Raw genomic sequence first — 14924 nt, 5'->3', positions numbered from 1 at the left:
ATAGTGGTGCATTATTAATTGTATTTAATAAATCATCTCTATTAAAAGCATGGTGTAAATTATACTTTAGAGGGTTGATTTGATAGCAATTTTGAGCTGTGATTTGAAGGGCAACAAGGCAGGTCTTAATGACACATTGAATTATTTCCCATTTTTAGATTTGAAAATCAAGCAACAAAGTTTTTTTTCAAGGTTATACCATAGAACAAAATTTTTGATAAACATTAAACTTGTATTTATATAATTCAATATGTGCATTATGATTATAAAGTAAACTAATATAATTATGATACGCCATATATCAAATTCATTTATTAGTTTAAGATTTTGAAAAAAAAACCCAAAACACAGAAGGCTGTGGATATTCTAAACGAATAAAAAGAACTGTAAATCAAGACTGTGATGGAAATATTTTCCTAATAAATGCATATAATATGAAAAATGTAAAGTAATTGAATTGTAACCGAAGAGTAATTGAAATTACATGGTATTGTTCAGTGTAATTAATTAAATTACAATTACAAGTAATTGAAATAATGGTCAATCACAAATTACTTCCATTCACTTTTAAAAATATACTAGTAATTGATTACACTCAATTACTTTTTTTTCAAATACCCCATCCCTGTTATCTTCAACATTTTTTTCTCATTGACGATCACTAAGTGGATCTTATAATTACGAAAGCCCAGAAGGCTCATTCGAGATTTGAGTTTTTGAAATACGAAATTCGAATTTCGAGATTCAAGATCTAATTCGGATTCAAGATGCAATTCTTGATTCCGCCTTCTGACTGGTTTATTTAGATATTAAATCTCGCAATTCGAATTTCAGACCTGGTATTTTGAATTTCTATTTCGAAACTCGAATTTCGAATGTACCTTCTGGACTTTCGTATATAATGATGGGAACTTCATGTTCATATTTGTCTTGATTTTTACTATAAAAATAATTAAGTTGTCAGTTAAATTCTAAGTACAACAAAATATTTAAGTATGCATACATATATGGCAGACTCAGGGGTGTCTTATTTTCACTGGGATATATCGAGTTTACATATGAATGAAAATTATTGTTAATTGATGAAACGTCGTTTTTTTTATTTTAAATGATAAATTCTGCTTTATAAGATTATAAAAACAGGTAGATTTTTAAAGGAGCACAAACACTGCTTATTGGAATTTCAACAGATAGGTCTCCAAAGACTACATAGATATTGTCAAGACGATCTCAATTCGAATCGGTAAGAGACAAACCCACACAGTTCTATAAAATACAATAGCTGAACATGCAGATCTCAGAAATCGAAAGAATTGAGTCTTAATTTTGTTGAAATGCTGACAAGACCCTATCTTTAAAGTCATATATGGCGTTTTTTCCCGATAAGTTCAGACTAACTAAAATTAAAAAGATCTTTCTATTTGTTTTATTAATTTATATAAAGATAGGACTTTCCTGTAAATTACACAATTTAAATCAATCGCGTTTCATAGATATTAGAATTTTAAAACACTATCCGATTTATTTACCGACTCCGCATTTAAATGATATATGTGGAGATAACGAACAGTTTTCGAGTTCAAAAGTCCATTAAGCATTACAAAAAAAGGAGCAGAGCAAACACGGACCTCTAAAACTTCAGTAGTGGGATCAGGTGCCATGGAGGAGTAAGCATCCCCTGCCGACCGGTCACACCCGCCGTGTGCTCCTTGTCATCATCGGGAAATAACGGAAAAAGTCGTCGGCAATTCAGTGTATAGATAGTGGCCTAACAAATAGTATAAAAAAGGTCAGTCAGCATTTGACTTAATGATAGATTGTATTTGCTGACAAGGTCATTGTCATTGTATCGACCATAGAACTTATGAAATGGTGACTTTAAACGAGACTGTTGATATTCTTGTTTCATCAACTTGTTTGTCAATAACTTGTACCCCGTTTTAGAAATTGTTCATACGTAGAACATGCTCTGGCGTATCGAATCAACTGAGAGATATAAACCCCGTGTGCAGGTGATAAGGGTATATTGCTGCATAAGTATCAGACACCGTTTAAAGTCAATTTAACTTTAGAAATATGGGGGTTATGCAAGTTCAAAATCGGTGAAAATTTTAATATGAACGTAAACAACAAATATCATGTTCATCTACACTCAATCTCGTATTTTTATTTTTTTAGCTCAGATACGCCATATATAGCTTTAAGAAAACATGGAAAATACAAATGGATTACAATTTGTTTATGACTGAACTTAATCTAGAGACCTTTCAACAGTTTGATATTAATGTGGTTTACCTCAACTGAGATTAATTGAACTTGGGACTTGGTAAGAATAAATGGGATAAAAATTTCATAATTTGCGAAAAAAAGTCAAACAAGCTGTAAATGCTGAAAAGTGAATCTTTAATATCAAAGTTTATGGCCGACAAAACAACTTATGGATATCATTAAGTTTATTAAACAATAACAAGGCAGTATTTAACAAAGAAGAACCAGCAGTAAAATCACTGCGTTTAAAAAAATCAGTATTTGTCCACATGTCCACTCATTTTTGCCTGATGTGAATAGCTCGGTGGCGGATCTATAGAATAAGCAGGAGGAGCGGTGGGGGAGATGAAGTAGGGAGGTGGTGGGTTATCGTCAATCCAGCATTCTTCTTTTCTGGTGTTTTTTGTAGAATCATATAAACCTGTGGTTTTTGGTTTAACGATATAGTTTGAAGAACGTCCAGAGGGATCTTTGCCACGTATGTTAATTTGTGAATTCCCTATTTTGCTACGAACACAAAATCTTTTCACCGAACTGAAAATAATTAAAAAAATTAACATTATTCATAAATAATAACCCGAGATAATCCTCAATAAAAAATATCTATAGGTATTATTTTCAGACTTGGTTAAATGAAAATCTGCAGCAAATTTTTATTTGACAAAATACAATCCATCAAAAAAGACAGCAGGTGTCATTTTCTGTCTTCGGGATTTTTCTTGTGAAGAGGGTGAAAATAACGGACAATGATCGATCTAAATAAACCTACAAGCAACACAAATCTGTAAACAGTAGGGATGGCAACGAATATTCGAACATTCGAATATTCATTCGATGAGTTGATATTCGAATATGAATTTAAGATTCGAATATTCGGTGTTTTTCAGATTTCATTTTTTGATTAGAACAGTGCTTGAATTATCCCTGTTTAATTTACTAGCGATCAATTTCGATCACCTGATTTCTTTCACTACTTTCTTATCTTAAAGGTATACTAAATTACATTTATTTTGTTTTGAGTAAGGTGTTAAAGAGTTGTACAATAATGCTTTATGTATAATGCAAAACGCACTTTCATAATTTTTATTAGTTAGATACTATCGGATCTAGAATCGAGGACAGCAAAATGAAAACCTTCTTAGAATGTCTAAAAGACGCGAAGAGTATACTTTTCAAAATAAATTTAATTGATCATTGAATGAATGTCCGATAGAATTAGTCTGTAATTAATATTGCTCAATTTCAGAATAAATGTGTAAATTACTTGATTATCTCGTGTTGTACATAATCCTAAATTTTATATTCATTATCGGGAAATTAGTTAATTACCTAGGAAAATTGTCTATGGAAATATTTGTTTATATTTTAAAAACATTGTATCAAAGATTATAATCATATCTCTTATGAGGCAGATAATTGTAATTTATTACACGTATTGAAATCTGAACAGCTGTACACCGTTACGACTATCTTGCCTTTGGTAAGACGACTGGTTCCTCAGTTGGAGCTACTTTAAATACACATGTTTCATTTGTTAAAATTATACTTTTCTACAATGAAATCAATTATTTATTTCAAACATTGTCAAATATCAAATGGAATTTCTTATTGTACACCTACAAAAGTCTTCATACAATTTTACTTCCAATATAAGTATACCTACGCTAAACCTTTCATGAGAGTAGGATGGTGCATATATAAATTAAACAGATTTTATTTATTTTATCGAATATTCGAATATATTCGAATACTTTCATTGAATATTTGAATATGAATTATTGACAAAATTGACATCCCTAGTAAAAAGAGTATAAAACACAGACCCCTGGAAATTCCAGAGGTGGAATCAGGTGCCTAGGAGGAGTAATCACTCCCTGTCGATCAGTCACCGTGGGCCCTATATGTTGATCACGTAGAAGGAATAATCCGTAGTCAAATTTTGTCTCAAGAACTAGTCACAGAAAATGTCTTACTGATAACCGACATCACATAAAAACATGAAACTTCTAGCAGTTACTTACGTTATCATAACGACAAACAGCAGCACCACCCCTAGAACTATAGCTGTCACAATCACTGGATTTATAAACCCATGTCTGTGACATTTAGAATGGCGCTCTTTATTGTCATTTTTCTTATCTTCATCATCACAATCATTGTCATCATCATTTTCCTTCAAGTCATCTTTGCCTGGAAGAAAGACAGTGTTGACTCAATCACTTTGTTTAAAACAAGGTTAACTTAACCTTGGTAAGCAGAATGAAATAATAAGAAACCCATGGTGTGAGTATCATTAAGCAGCTTTCTTTCAGTAGGAAAAAAACCTTTACAGTTTCTTATCTATGTAAACTAAAGCCTGAATGTGTTCCAGTAAAGCGCAAATGGACATGATTAAAGGATTTCCGCTCTTCAGTCAGGAAAGATAACTCTTAAAATTATTATTTAATTTAAAAAGTTCCAAAATGAAGCTTGAAATTGAAAACTCTTTGTGCAACGATTTTCATTCCATGCATCTCAGTATGGATCAAGGTTCTTTGAAGTCTTAGAAACGGTCCTTTAAAAAGTAGACATTTGTACCCCATAAATACTTTTTTGGAGAAATCGAATTTCCTTAAATCTAGCCCTAGATATCAATGTCTATTAGCATGATATGAAATTAGAAATGATATAAGATGTCTCGCAATGATAGCACAAACTTTTTATTCTATGTGTCATATATCAGTTGCAGTAATTAGAAGAATGAAAAAGGTAAAGAAAACTAACAGTGATCGATCTACAAAAAATATAAACAATACAAATATGTGAAGATGGCATAAAACACGGATCTATGCCATTACAGAGGTGGGATCACTAAAGAACTGACGACTAAGACAAAAATTTAATTTTGAAAACTCTTTTTTTTAATTCGACCTGGAAATCTTTTTGATCTTTTTAAAGAAAAGGAGATGGGCGAACATAGCGTGCAGAAAGCCTATAGCTTCAGAAATATAAAAATCATGTTTAATTTGTAAATTTAATATTTAGAGTAAAGTTCCCATTATTGAAATTTATGAAATTGTGATAAACAAAACTTTTCTGAGAAAAATTTTCTCGGCAAAATTTATTCTTTTCTTAAAAAAAATTAATGTGGTATTGGTGGTGTTCGAACCCTAGCAATAAAAATCCTGAGTATCATTTTCTTTCGAGACTAGCACGCTAACCACTAAACTACACAAGTGTTGATGAACAGTGGCATTTAAATCATGTTTGTGATATGACCCTTGACTTGATGGACTTAAGTATTTCTCGAAAAGATGCGAATGTTATGTCATAAAAGTATATTTTTAAGGTATAGTGGGTCATTGCTCCATATTTTTGGTAACCAAAAAATGTATATTTTTATGCAAACTTTGAGGATTAAGTTTCAAAAAGATGGAGCGAAGACCCACTCATATCGAAAAATAGTGTTATAGTATGAGAAAATGACTCTTTTTGCCCGCTTTAGTGTGTGTCTAATATTTCACAGGCAAATAATTTCAATCTTTGAGGGATTTTTGCAAATTGCAGAGATTTTACATAAAGTATATTTTAATGTTAACCGAAATATCAAGGAAAATTTTGATATAATTGAAATTTAATTTTTCATCTTCAAGTTTGTCCCACTATAGGCTTATCGCTCGTCATGTTCACCCATCTCCTTTTGGAATATATATTTATGAATATAATTTTAAAATAGAATTATTTATTTTACAAGATTTTACAAGCAACTTAAATTTTTGGTCTTAGTCGTAAGTTCTTTTGTAAAACGGGCCCCAGGTTCCTAGGAGGAGTAAGCATTCCAAGTTGACCTGTCACTCTCGCCGTAACCCTATGTATCAATCGAGTAAAGGGAACATTCCGCAGTCAGATTCAGTATAAAAAAGGGCCTAACAATACGAATGAAACACGGCAGCCACAATATGACTCAACGATAGGTTATATTTGCTAACGAGGTCCATGATAACCATAGAATGTACGAAATGCTGATTTTAACGAGGTTGTTGAAATCACTGTAATATCAACTTAACTCTTAGTAGCCTGTCTCGGTTTAAAAAAAATTGGTCGTACTCGGAGCATTCTCTTGAGTGTCGAATCAGTTGGGAGATGTAAACACCTTCTGCAGGTGATAACGCGAGATTACTGCATAAATAAGGAAAGTTGACGATGAAAAAGCTGAAGTCATCTCGTTTGTCAAACAATTTAGTTGTTAGTTGGCCTTATCATCTGTAGTCAGTAAAACATCCTAGTAAGAAACATACGTGACAGACTTTGTGGTGTCTTTTATTTCAAGTTTAAGTCGACATATGTATTGAAGTAACTATTGTTAATTGATAATACGGCGTCGTCGATATACTAGTATCTAAATGTTGAGTTGAAGGCTACAGCAAGCGTTTTCTTCCCAGGTAGAATTTTTGAATAAACTCTGCTTTATAGAACTAAAGTAATGTATGAGTAAAGAAAACAAGTAATTTTCTCCGAATGCCTTGATACCTATAGTTTTTATCCTAAAATATATTTGTTGATCATTTTCAGTTAAAAAATGTACAGCGAGTGCTTCTAGTCGCGTTTCCTGGTACATTTAAAATATTTGAGATTCTATAATTTTCCCTATATAATATGATTAACTATAATGATGAACTTCGAAGAAATACCACGGGTAAAAACACATTACTTTTAGAATTCGGAGACATTTTTGTGGGCATTTTCAATTACTCAATTCGTGATTTTCAGAATCTTAGAATCTGATTTCCTTAAGCAAGCATAAATTAACGTTACATTTCCCAGCTGTATGTTACGTTAACATTCAACCCCTAGTATAGTCCAATCCCTATCCCGAGGATCACAGTTCAAAAAAGTCGTGATTTTACACTACATGAGTATGCTTTATAATACGACTATTGGCAGCCTTTTAGAATATATACAAAAACTTGGAACTACACGAGAAGGAGAAAACACTCGCTGTACCCTTCAACTCGACATTTAGATCTATCGACTACGTATTATCAATTAACGATAGTTACTTCCATTCATATGTCGACTTCATATATTCCGGTGAACTTGAAATAAAAAATACGACAGAGTCTGACACATGTATCATATTCGAATATTTTAGTAGTAAAAAATGTTAATGATAATCTAACAACAACAGTTTATGATAAACGTGATGACTTCAACTTTTCGATCGTCAACTTCCCTTACTTATGCAACAATATACTAGTACCCTTATCACCTGCTAATGGGGTTTATATCTCCCAGTTGATTCGATACGTAAGAGCATGCTCCATGCACGAACAATTTCTAAAACGAGGCAAGCTATTGAGAAACAAGTTGACAAAACAAGGATATCAATAGTCTCGTTTAATGTCAGCATTTCGCAAGTTCTTTGGTCGATACAATGACATCTTCAGCAAATACAATCTATCATTCAGTCGAATGCTGACTGACATTTTTCATACTACCGGGTAATTGTTAGGCCATTATTTAAAAAACACTAAATTGTCTACAAATTTTTCCGTTTGCCCGATCATGACAATGAGCACATGGCGGATGTGACCGGTCGACAGGGGTTGCTTACTCCTCCATGGCACCTGATCCCACCTCTGGTGTTTTTTAGAGGTCCGTGTTTGCTCTGCTCCCGATTTGTATTTCAATGGACTTTTGAGCTTGATTACTGTTCAATATCTCCATATTTCATCTATATATTTCTTTGTACATGTAAAAATGTTCTCTTTGCAGTTCCATCCCTTTTTCGGGAAAGATAGCTTTTATTAACATGAATCCACACAACACAGCAAAATTTGTATAGAAAATTGACAAATTGTAGTGTCGAGGGGATGTTACAGAAATATACAATTTTCGTACCCTTTCTTGTTCCATCTGTGTGATAGGACCTTGCTTAAACAAACGTAGATCTTAAACACAGTAAGGTTACTTTAAAAAAGCACTCTACATATCTCTGTCTGTGGACTTCTGTGGACTTCTTTTGAGACCTTGTGACTACAGTAAAACTCGTTTAGTACGAATACAGATATAGCGAAATCACGGATATTGCGAATTTTTCTTGGATCCCCAGCTATATAAATTTAACGAATTTCTTATACGGATAAAACGAATTGCAGATATAGCGAAGTAATTTCACAGGTCCCAGTGACTTCGTTATAACCGAGTTATAACGAGTTTTACTGTATTTTGAAGAAATTAGAATCGAAAGATTCCATTAAAGTTTATCATTTCTGACAAATTGTTTATTCAGAAAGTTTTATGTAACCCCACCGTATTTTCTTTTACTTCTGAATGATGTGGTACATGATCCGACACAAACCTGTATCCTGAGTGGCGAAACATTTTTGTCCTAAGGGTGTTTTACAACATTGCTCCTCCTTCTGACAGTCTCTGTCCCTGTTACACCACATGGCAGTAGTGAGGGTCACTGGGTCCATCTTCTGCACCTCCTCCCTGGAGGGACATTTTTCTTTATGTGCTATGATGGGTTACAATCAAAGAATATTTTACATCGAGGAGGTTGATTCAATTCCTATCATCATTTCTTCAAATTAACTAGTCAATCTTGTTTTTTTTTTTTTTATATCAGTGTCATTATTAAAATTGTGAAGTTATTTCAGAGGCAGATTACGAAATAATGTTTTTGGAATATAAAATAGGTAATCCCAGCAAATCACTGTTTTCCATAATGAAACTTATAAAAAGAAATAACCTACCTTGTACAAAAACAAGAGAAAGGACAAAAACCACTGCAAATGCGAGGGTTTTCATTTCGATTCAATTTATCGAAAACGTTTACAATGTTTTTTGTGCCATAATTATTGGCTAAATCTCAAAGAAGTTAAGCAATTAACAACACATGAAAAATTTAAAAGGCCTATGGTCGCAGCAAAAATAGATCAATACATGTACGACAAGCGATCGATATATCAAGCTTATTCTGTGCATTGTATGTAGTTTTGATATACATTTCATGGTGTATGTGTCACGTTTTCAAATAGAATTTTTTTTTCATCTCTCGTATTCAGTTCTTTGCTTTTGTAAGGGTATTTTCTTGGCACTGTATCAAAAAACGTGACGGATTATCATACCTTCAATACAGATTTTTTTTTCTTGTTTACAGTGTCATTCATCTCATATAACACAAAAAGGTCGTCCTTTTTAATGATTTATATTTAAATTACACAGTGCAGACTTCAGCTCTCATGTAATTGTTTCTCGCTTTAAAACACTCGGTATTCGCTTTTTTTGATATTGATCATTATAGCATTACCAGTACTTTACACAGTGGCGGATCCAGGAATTTCGTGACAGGGGGGCGCAGTATAAGGCAGGGGAAGGGGTTCTGGTGGATGCATTGAAGCCGCCAGTGGGTCTAGGGCAAGGCCCTGGTGGGGGTCCGAAGCCCCCGGAAGCTGACAAATTCTTACAAATAAGAGATGTTTTTCCTTGATTTTAGGATAATGGACATATAAATTCTACATACAAAAAAATTCAAACGTGGGGGGGGGGGGGGGGCACGCCCGGCGCGCCGGCCCTGGATCCGCCTTTGATTACATAAATCAAAGATACAGAGAACAAAGTACAAGGTATATCTATCCAGCTTTTATTTTATTTCTCTGTTTTAAGGATAGATATAAAAAACGTTTTTCCCCAGAAATCAGCAAAATTTCTCATAGATTTATATTCATAGGTATCCTGAATAATGTTTGCCAGGTAAAAAGGGAGAATTTTGCAAGACTTTGTCACAATTTTAAGAATGTGTACAAAATTTTGTATAGAATTACAAAGAAAACGACACAAAGTCGCATACCTAAGCACCGAAGAAAACTTATGATTTCTTTATATTTTAGGAATTTATTATGTCGTCATTTCCATTCAAATTCAGTCTCTCTCTCTCTCTATCTATCTATCTATCTATCTATCTATCTATCTATCTATCTATCTATCTATATATATATATATATATATATATATATATATATATATATATATATATATATGCATCAAATTTTTGTTTGTGTTATGTATTCTTGAATATCACTAATGAATGCCATACTGTAGATCTTTAAAAAAAAATTAGACATCCGGACAACAGAACCCCTTGGAAGATATATAATTATGAAATCTTGGCTGCTAACTAACCGTATATCAAATGATACCTTGGTACAACAGAGAAATTTTTCTCCTCCAGAAATCATATACATATATGTGTTTTTTTTTAATTTGCCTCACGTTTTTTCTCCCTTTCTCTTCACGTTTTACCATGATTGTTTCTATTCACGGCTTGTAAGCATTCCCTTTTCAAGAAATAGCTTCAACTTCCTGAATTCCTTGTTAAGAAAAATCAAAACGTTACAATTCCATATTCATAATCCGGTATAATGAGTGTTTCAAATGTGTACTGTATATGTATTGGTAAATATACTATAGTACTCATTAAAGAATTTTATTATATGCAGTACTTAAGGCAATAGAGATTGAGATACATTTATTTTATAAAACTCAACAAATCTACCAAGATTGTTCCTGTCCCGCAGGTATCTAACATTTTAAATGACCCATTAGGTCTACAAATCCTCTTATTAACGCCTTATGAACAAGAGTAAAAGTACATTTTGGAGGTGAGGTCATTCAAAACAAATGTAAATATCAACTGACATTAATAGTAGGCATATAAACGTACTGAATCCAAAGAACCTGAAAGAATTTGTAATTTACTTATACATATTGACAACATCACGTACATCTGTAAGAAGGAAAGGCAAATTCACAGTAGAATTTTCAAGAAAGAAGAGATTTCCATGTTGTACATTGATAGTAGAGCAGCAAGGATATTTCAGTATATCATGTGTCATATATACTTATACTTCAACAAAAAAATTCAATTTTCATACCGATATATATTTACATGTAGATCAAATGCTAAAGAACACGTAATTGCGAAAAGGAATCTATATATACACAACATGTGTCAAAAACAAAAGGTGCATAATTTATAAAAAATACAGATGTATAATATTTCAAAAAAAAATCATGGAACGTATACATGTTCTTTTTCGTAGTCCAAATCGAACCAATAGAACTTTTATTTCAGTTATTTTAAATGCGCTCTTTCTCTTCCTCCAGTTTCTTGTACGAGGGCTCAGAAGAAACAAAAACTTCCGGGGAGAATTCCAGGCCAAGGATTCCTTTCATTGCCGCCTTGTCTGGAACCGGGGCGATGTTTTCAGGTGTGTAAACGGATTTTCTGGCTTTCTCAGCAGCTCGCCTAATGCGTCGGCGCCGGATGCAGCTATAAAACGAGGAAAACAAACAATAGAATAAACACATTTACTTACATGAATACCTGTATGAGAAACATGCATCTTATATGAAATTTTATGATCATCCACTATTACATTTATTGAACAAATATAACATACCATGCCACAGTAACAGCAATAGCGACCATGATGATCAGTCCGACTACTGGTGCGACGATCCGGACAATCTTGTGCATTCTGTGTTTATGATGACATCTCATGCGATGTTTCTTCATCCCTGTGTGTCCCTTTTCTTCCTCAGCTAGACGATCCATCTCGTATACTCTATCGCCGTCCTCCTTCCTGTCATCGTCATCGTCACAATCGTAATCATCATCCTTGTGTTCCATAAATTCCCTCTTCAATTCCTCCCAGAAAGAGTCACTATCATCAGTGGATTGGTCTTCTGATTAAAGTGAAAAGGGATTTCATATAAATGATTGAGAGGATCAATAAAAGGATGTATCGTGTTTACTTAATTTTCTTAAAGCAAAATGTTACACGAAATTCAATCGATGACATAAAGCAGACATGTTAAACATAGAAAAATATCTTGTTTATCCTCTGTAAATTTGAGAAGAACAGAGATGACTCAGCGCTATGGATAGGTAAATTTATAAATTGTGGCAGAGCCTGACGACTCTGTTGATTACCACTTACCATCCATCCTGGGTCGGATACAATATTTTTTTCCTGTTTTAGGACAAGGACAACACATGAGACCCTTAGGACAGTAGGGTTTTTCTACATGACATGGTTTAGGCTTCATCACGTACTCGATCATCGGAAACTCTTTGGGACATTTTCCCGCTGATGGCTCTGAAAAAATAACAACCAAATTTTTACACTCAGTTAAGAAAAGCCGTCCAAATAAGATAAAATAGACAATTTTTCGTTCCTAACCTGCTGTTGGGACCCCTGGATAATCCTGTGCAAAGCACAGTCCAGCGAAAAAAACGACAACAAGGAGAGATAGAACGTTCTTCATGGCGGCAAACTCTAGTCCTCAGATCATCGACCGCACAGCTTTATACTAGTTTCAGGCACCCGTTCAATATACCCAGCTATGTGCAGTCGAACAGAACAGAAGTCCCGTGACACTAAGCTATATATATACTTAGTCATGATCCATGAACAATGCACTTCTTGTTTAAAAGGATCGAGGTAAACATTTTGTAGTGCAAAGGAATCGGAAAATAGACCATTTTAAATTTGTGTTAATTTTTCTGCATGGTGCATTACTTAAACTTCAGAAGCTATTGCTTCCACCAGTAAAAACTAATAGAAATACATATTCCTACTTTATTATAGATTTTTGTATTATTGTTTAATATTGTATACCTAATGTGGATCACTAAACTTCGACTATGTTCTAATTTTTGGCCCTAAGCTAAAATCAGAACATAGCTAAAACGAAAGTCTTGATTAGGGACCTTTTTTGACTCTCATCATAGACAGATGCCACAACAGACTTACTTTTCAAATTTCTTCCTTTCAGGGGATTCTTTATTATACATATCTTAAAATACATCATGAAAACAAAGACCCCAGTCTATCTAAGATAAATTTTGATTTAAAGATTTAAAGATAAACCTGGTAGCTGGACTATTTTGTGCTTTCTGTTTTCTGAAAAGAAATGTGTCTTTAAATTGACGAAAAATTTCAGATTTTTTTTAAATCTGAAAGGAATAAATGCATGATTTACCTTAGATCCTTTGCAATCCATTTAATTAAATATAGAATAAAAATATAATCACATACGTGTATGTTTGATTTCAAACTATTGCAATATTTCGAGAGAAAAAGGGTATGGAAGAGGTGGTATTTAAAGCAATATGAGCTGCATTTTTGAGAATTTTATTTTGCTGTTAAAATGTGCTGTTATGATAAATCTGTATGTAATTTAATCCTTTTTGATTCAATTAGACTAAATTAAAGCATTAAATTTTTTTTAGAAGAAAGATTTCTGTACAATGGAATGTACGATATTATATAAGAAATCAATATTGTACAGGACGACAATAATGTAATTTTGATTCAATCAAAGCTTATAAATAGTTCTTCCATCGCAAATATGAACAACAGAAGTTTTAAAACGTTCTTTTTTGTCATTGAAATAGTAAATTACAATATCACAACAAAAATTTTCCGACATCAAAGTTGCAGCTCATATTGCTTTAACTTGTTCTGGGTCTTAATAACATGATAGAGATATTAGTTCAGAATTGTTATCTTAAATGGAAACGAAGAGCAAAATCGTTTACTGAAGCGTATTTTTACTGTATTTATAAGTCAATATACACCTCTCTTTCATTTATGCATTAAGTAATTCTAGTATCTGCATTAAAATATTATAATTGTTTGAGGAAATTTGATCAATTTTTACTATTTAATTTTTTCTGATTGCTTTTTCTGGATTTTTTTTAAAACAAGGACTAGTAATGAAAAAAGAAAGAGTAAGTAACGTCTTTTAGACACTCTGAAAAGTTACATAACTATAACTTTCAGTGAAAAGGAGGTGGTGCTTTTCGATTTTAGGTAAAAGAAAGTTATTGTTTGATTTATTTATAAACAAAAAAATATGGAAACCACACACACACACACACACACACACCCTCACACACACACCGTTAGAAGCATTACCTAATATAAAATTTAATAGGAGTCTGCATAGCGGAAGTAAGGTGTTTGAAGCTGCTGTAGGGTTTGGAGCATTTCAGGAAAAAGATTGATGATATCCGAAATTGCAATGATTTCTTCTTAATAAGATCAGTAAGGTTAAAGTAATTTCTTACTAGTACGACTTTTCAACACTTTCTCCAAAATAAATTGAGGACCAGACCTTTTGACATCATAGACAGCTGCTTCTTCAATAAAAATGGATCAAGTAAATTTGCATACTTTGCCATTGTCATTCTGAAATTATTTTTGTAAAAAAAAAATCCGATTCTACATACAGGTACTCAAAGGTTAGTATAAAAATAATAGAGTTTCTCTTTAGTAAAATTAATGTACCTTGGATAATAACTGTGCTTCTTTTTTAGCAGAGCTGTTCTTCATTCAGATAAATAATGGGGGTCAGCAACTTTTATACAAGCATTTTAATTTACCTGATCATTCTATTTTGTCAATGAAAGTTAGAATTCTAGAGAAGATTTACCACCACACAAACAGCCCATCACCGAGTACACCTTTCCGTAGACAATGAGAAGAATTTTGGATTAGAAAGCTAGGGACAGCCTTTCCCTATGGATGTAATGACAATGTCGATAGTGTTGGAAATCTTTCCAGTCCACAGTGTAACAATGTAAATGTGATGAGACTTTTTAA

The 14924-nt window shown here is 32.9% G+C and overlaps 2 protein-coding genes across 2 annotated transcripts; both read right to left on the bottom strand.

Annotated features, from left to right (window-relative positions):
* Positions 1 to 2384: 2384 nt before the first annotated feature.
* Positions 2385 to 8726, bottom strand: LOC133199319 (uncharacterized). The gene is made up of 3 exons (XM_061335132.1): positions 8609 to 8726; positions 4290 to 4458; positions 2385 to 2802 (listed from the first exon to the last, which is right to left on the bottom strand). The coding sequence occupies exons 1-3, from the start codon at positions 8724 to 8726 to the stop codon at positions 2523 to 2525; spliced, it is 567 nt and encodes a 188-aa protein (XP_061191116.1). The 3' UTR covers positions 2385 to 2522.
* Positions 8727 to 11391: 2665 nt separating this feature from the next.
* Positions 11392 to 12634, bottom strand: LOC133199451 (uncharacterized). The gene is made up of 4 exons (XM_061335252.1): positions 12498 to 12634; positions 12255 to 12413; positions 11715 to 12000; positions 11392 to 11584 (listed from the first exon to the last, which is right to left on the bottom strand). The coding sequence occupies exons 1-4, from the start codon at positions 12580 to 12582 to the stop codon at positions 11392 to 11394; spliced, it is 723 nt and encodes a 240-aa protein (XP_061191236.1). The 5' UTR covers positions 12583 to 12634.
* Between the last annotated feature and the right edge of the window lie 2290 nt (positions 12635 to 14924).

This window comes from Saccostrea echinata, unplaced genomic scaffold, assembly GCF_033153115.1.
Source record: "Saccostrea echinata isolate AGI-Se365-2 ecotype Australia unplaced genomic scaffold, CSIRO_AGI_Sech_v1 ptg000034l, whole genome shotgun sequence".
Lineage (NCBI taxonomy): Eukaryota > Metazoa > Mollusca > Bivalvia > Ostreida > Ostreidae > Saccostrea > Saccostrea echinata.
The sequence above is the reverse complement of the archived record's forward strand: the minus strand, read 5'-3'. Positions and strand labels throughout refer to the sequence as shown.

Coding starts and splice junctions, on each gene's coding strand:
- LOC133199319 (XM_061335132.1), bottom strand. CDS start 8,726: ATGGACCCAGTGACCCTCACTACTGCCATGTGGTGTAACAGGGACAGA. Junction 4,459..8,608: donor TTTCGCCACTCAGGATACAG/GTTTGTGTCGGA, acceptor TCTTTCTTCCAG/GCAAAGATGACTTGAAGGAA. Junction 2,803..4,289: donor CTGTTTGTCGTTATGATAAC/GTAAGTAACTGC, acceptor AATTATTTTCAG/TTCGGTGAAAAGATTTTGTG.
- LOC133199451 (XM_061335252.1), bottom strand. CDS start 12,582: ATGAAGAACGTTCTATCTCTCCTTGTTGTCGTTTTTTTCGCTGGACTG. Junction 12,414..12,497: donor TCCAGGGGTCCCAACAGCAG/GTTAGGAACGAA, acceptor TTATTTTTTCAG/AGCCATCAGCGGGAAAATGT. Junction 12,001..12,254: donor TATCCGACCCAGGATGGATG/GTAAGTGGTAAT, acceptor CACTTTAATCAG/AAGACCAATCCACTGATGAT.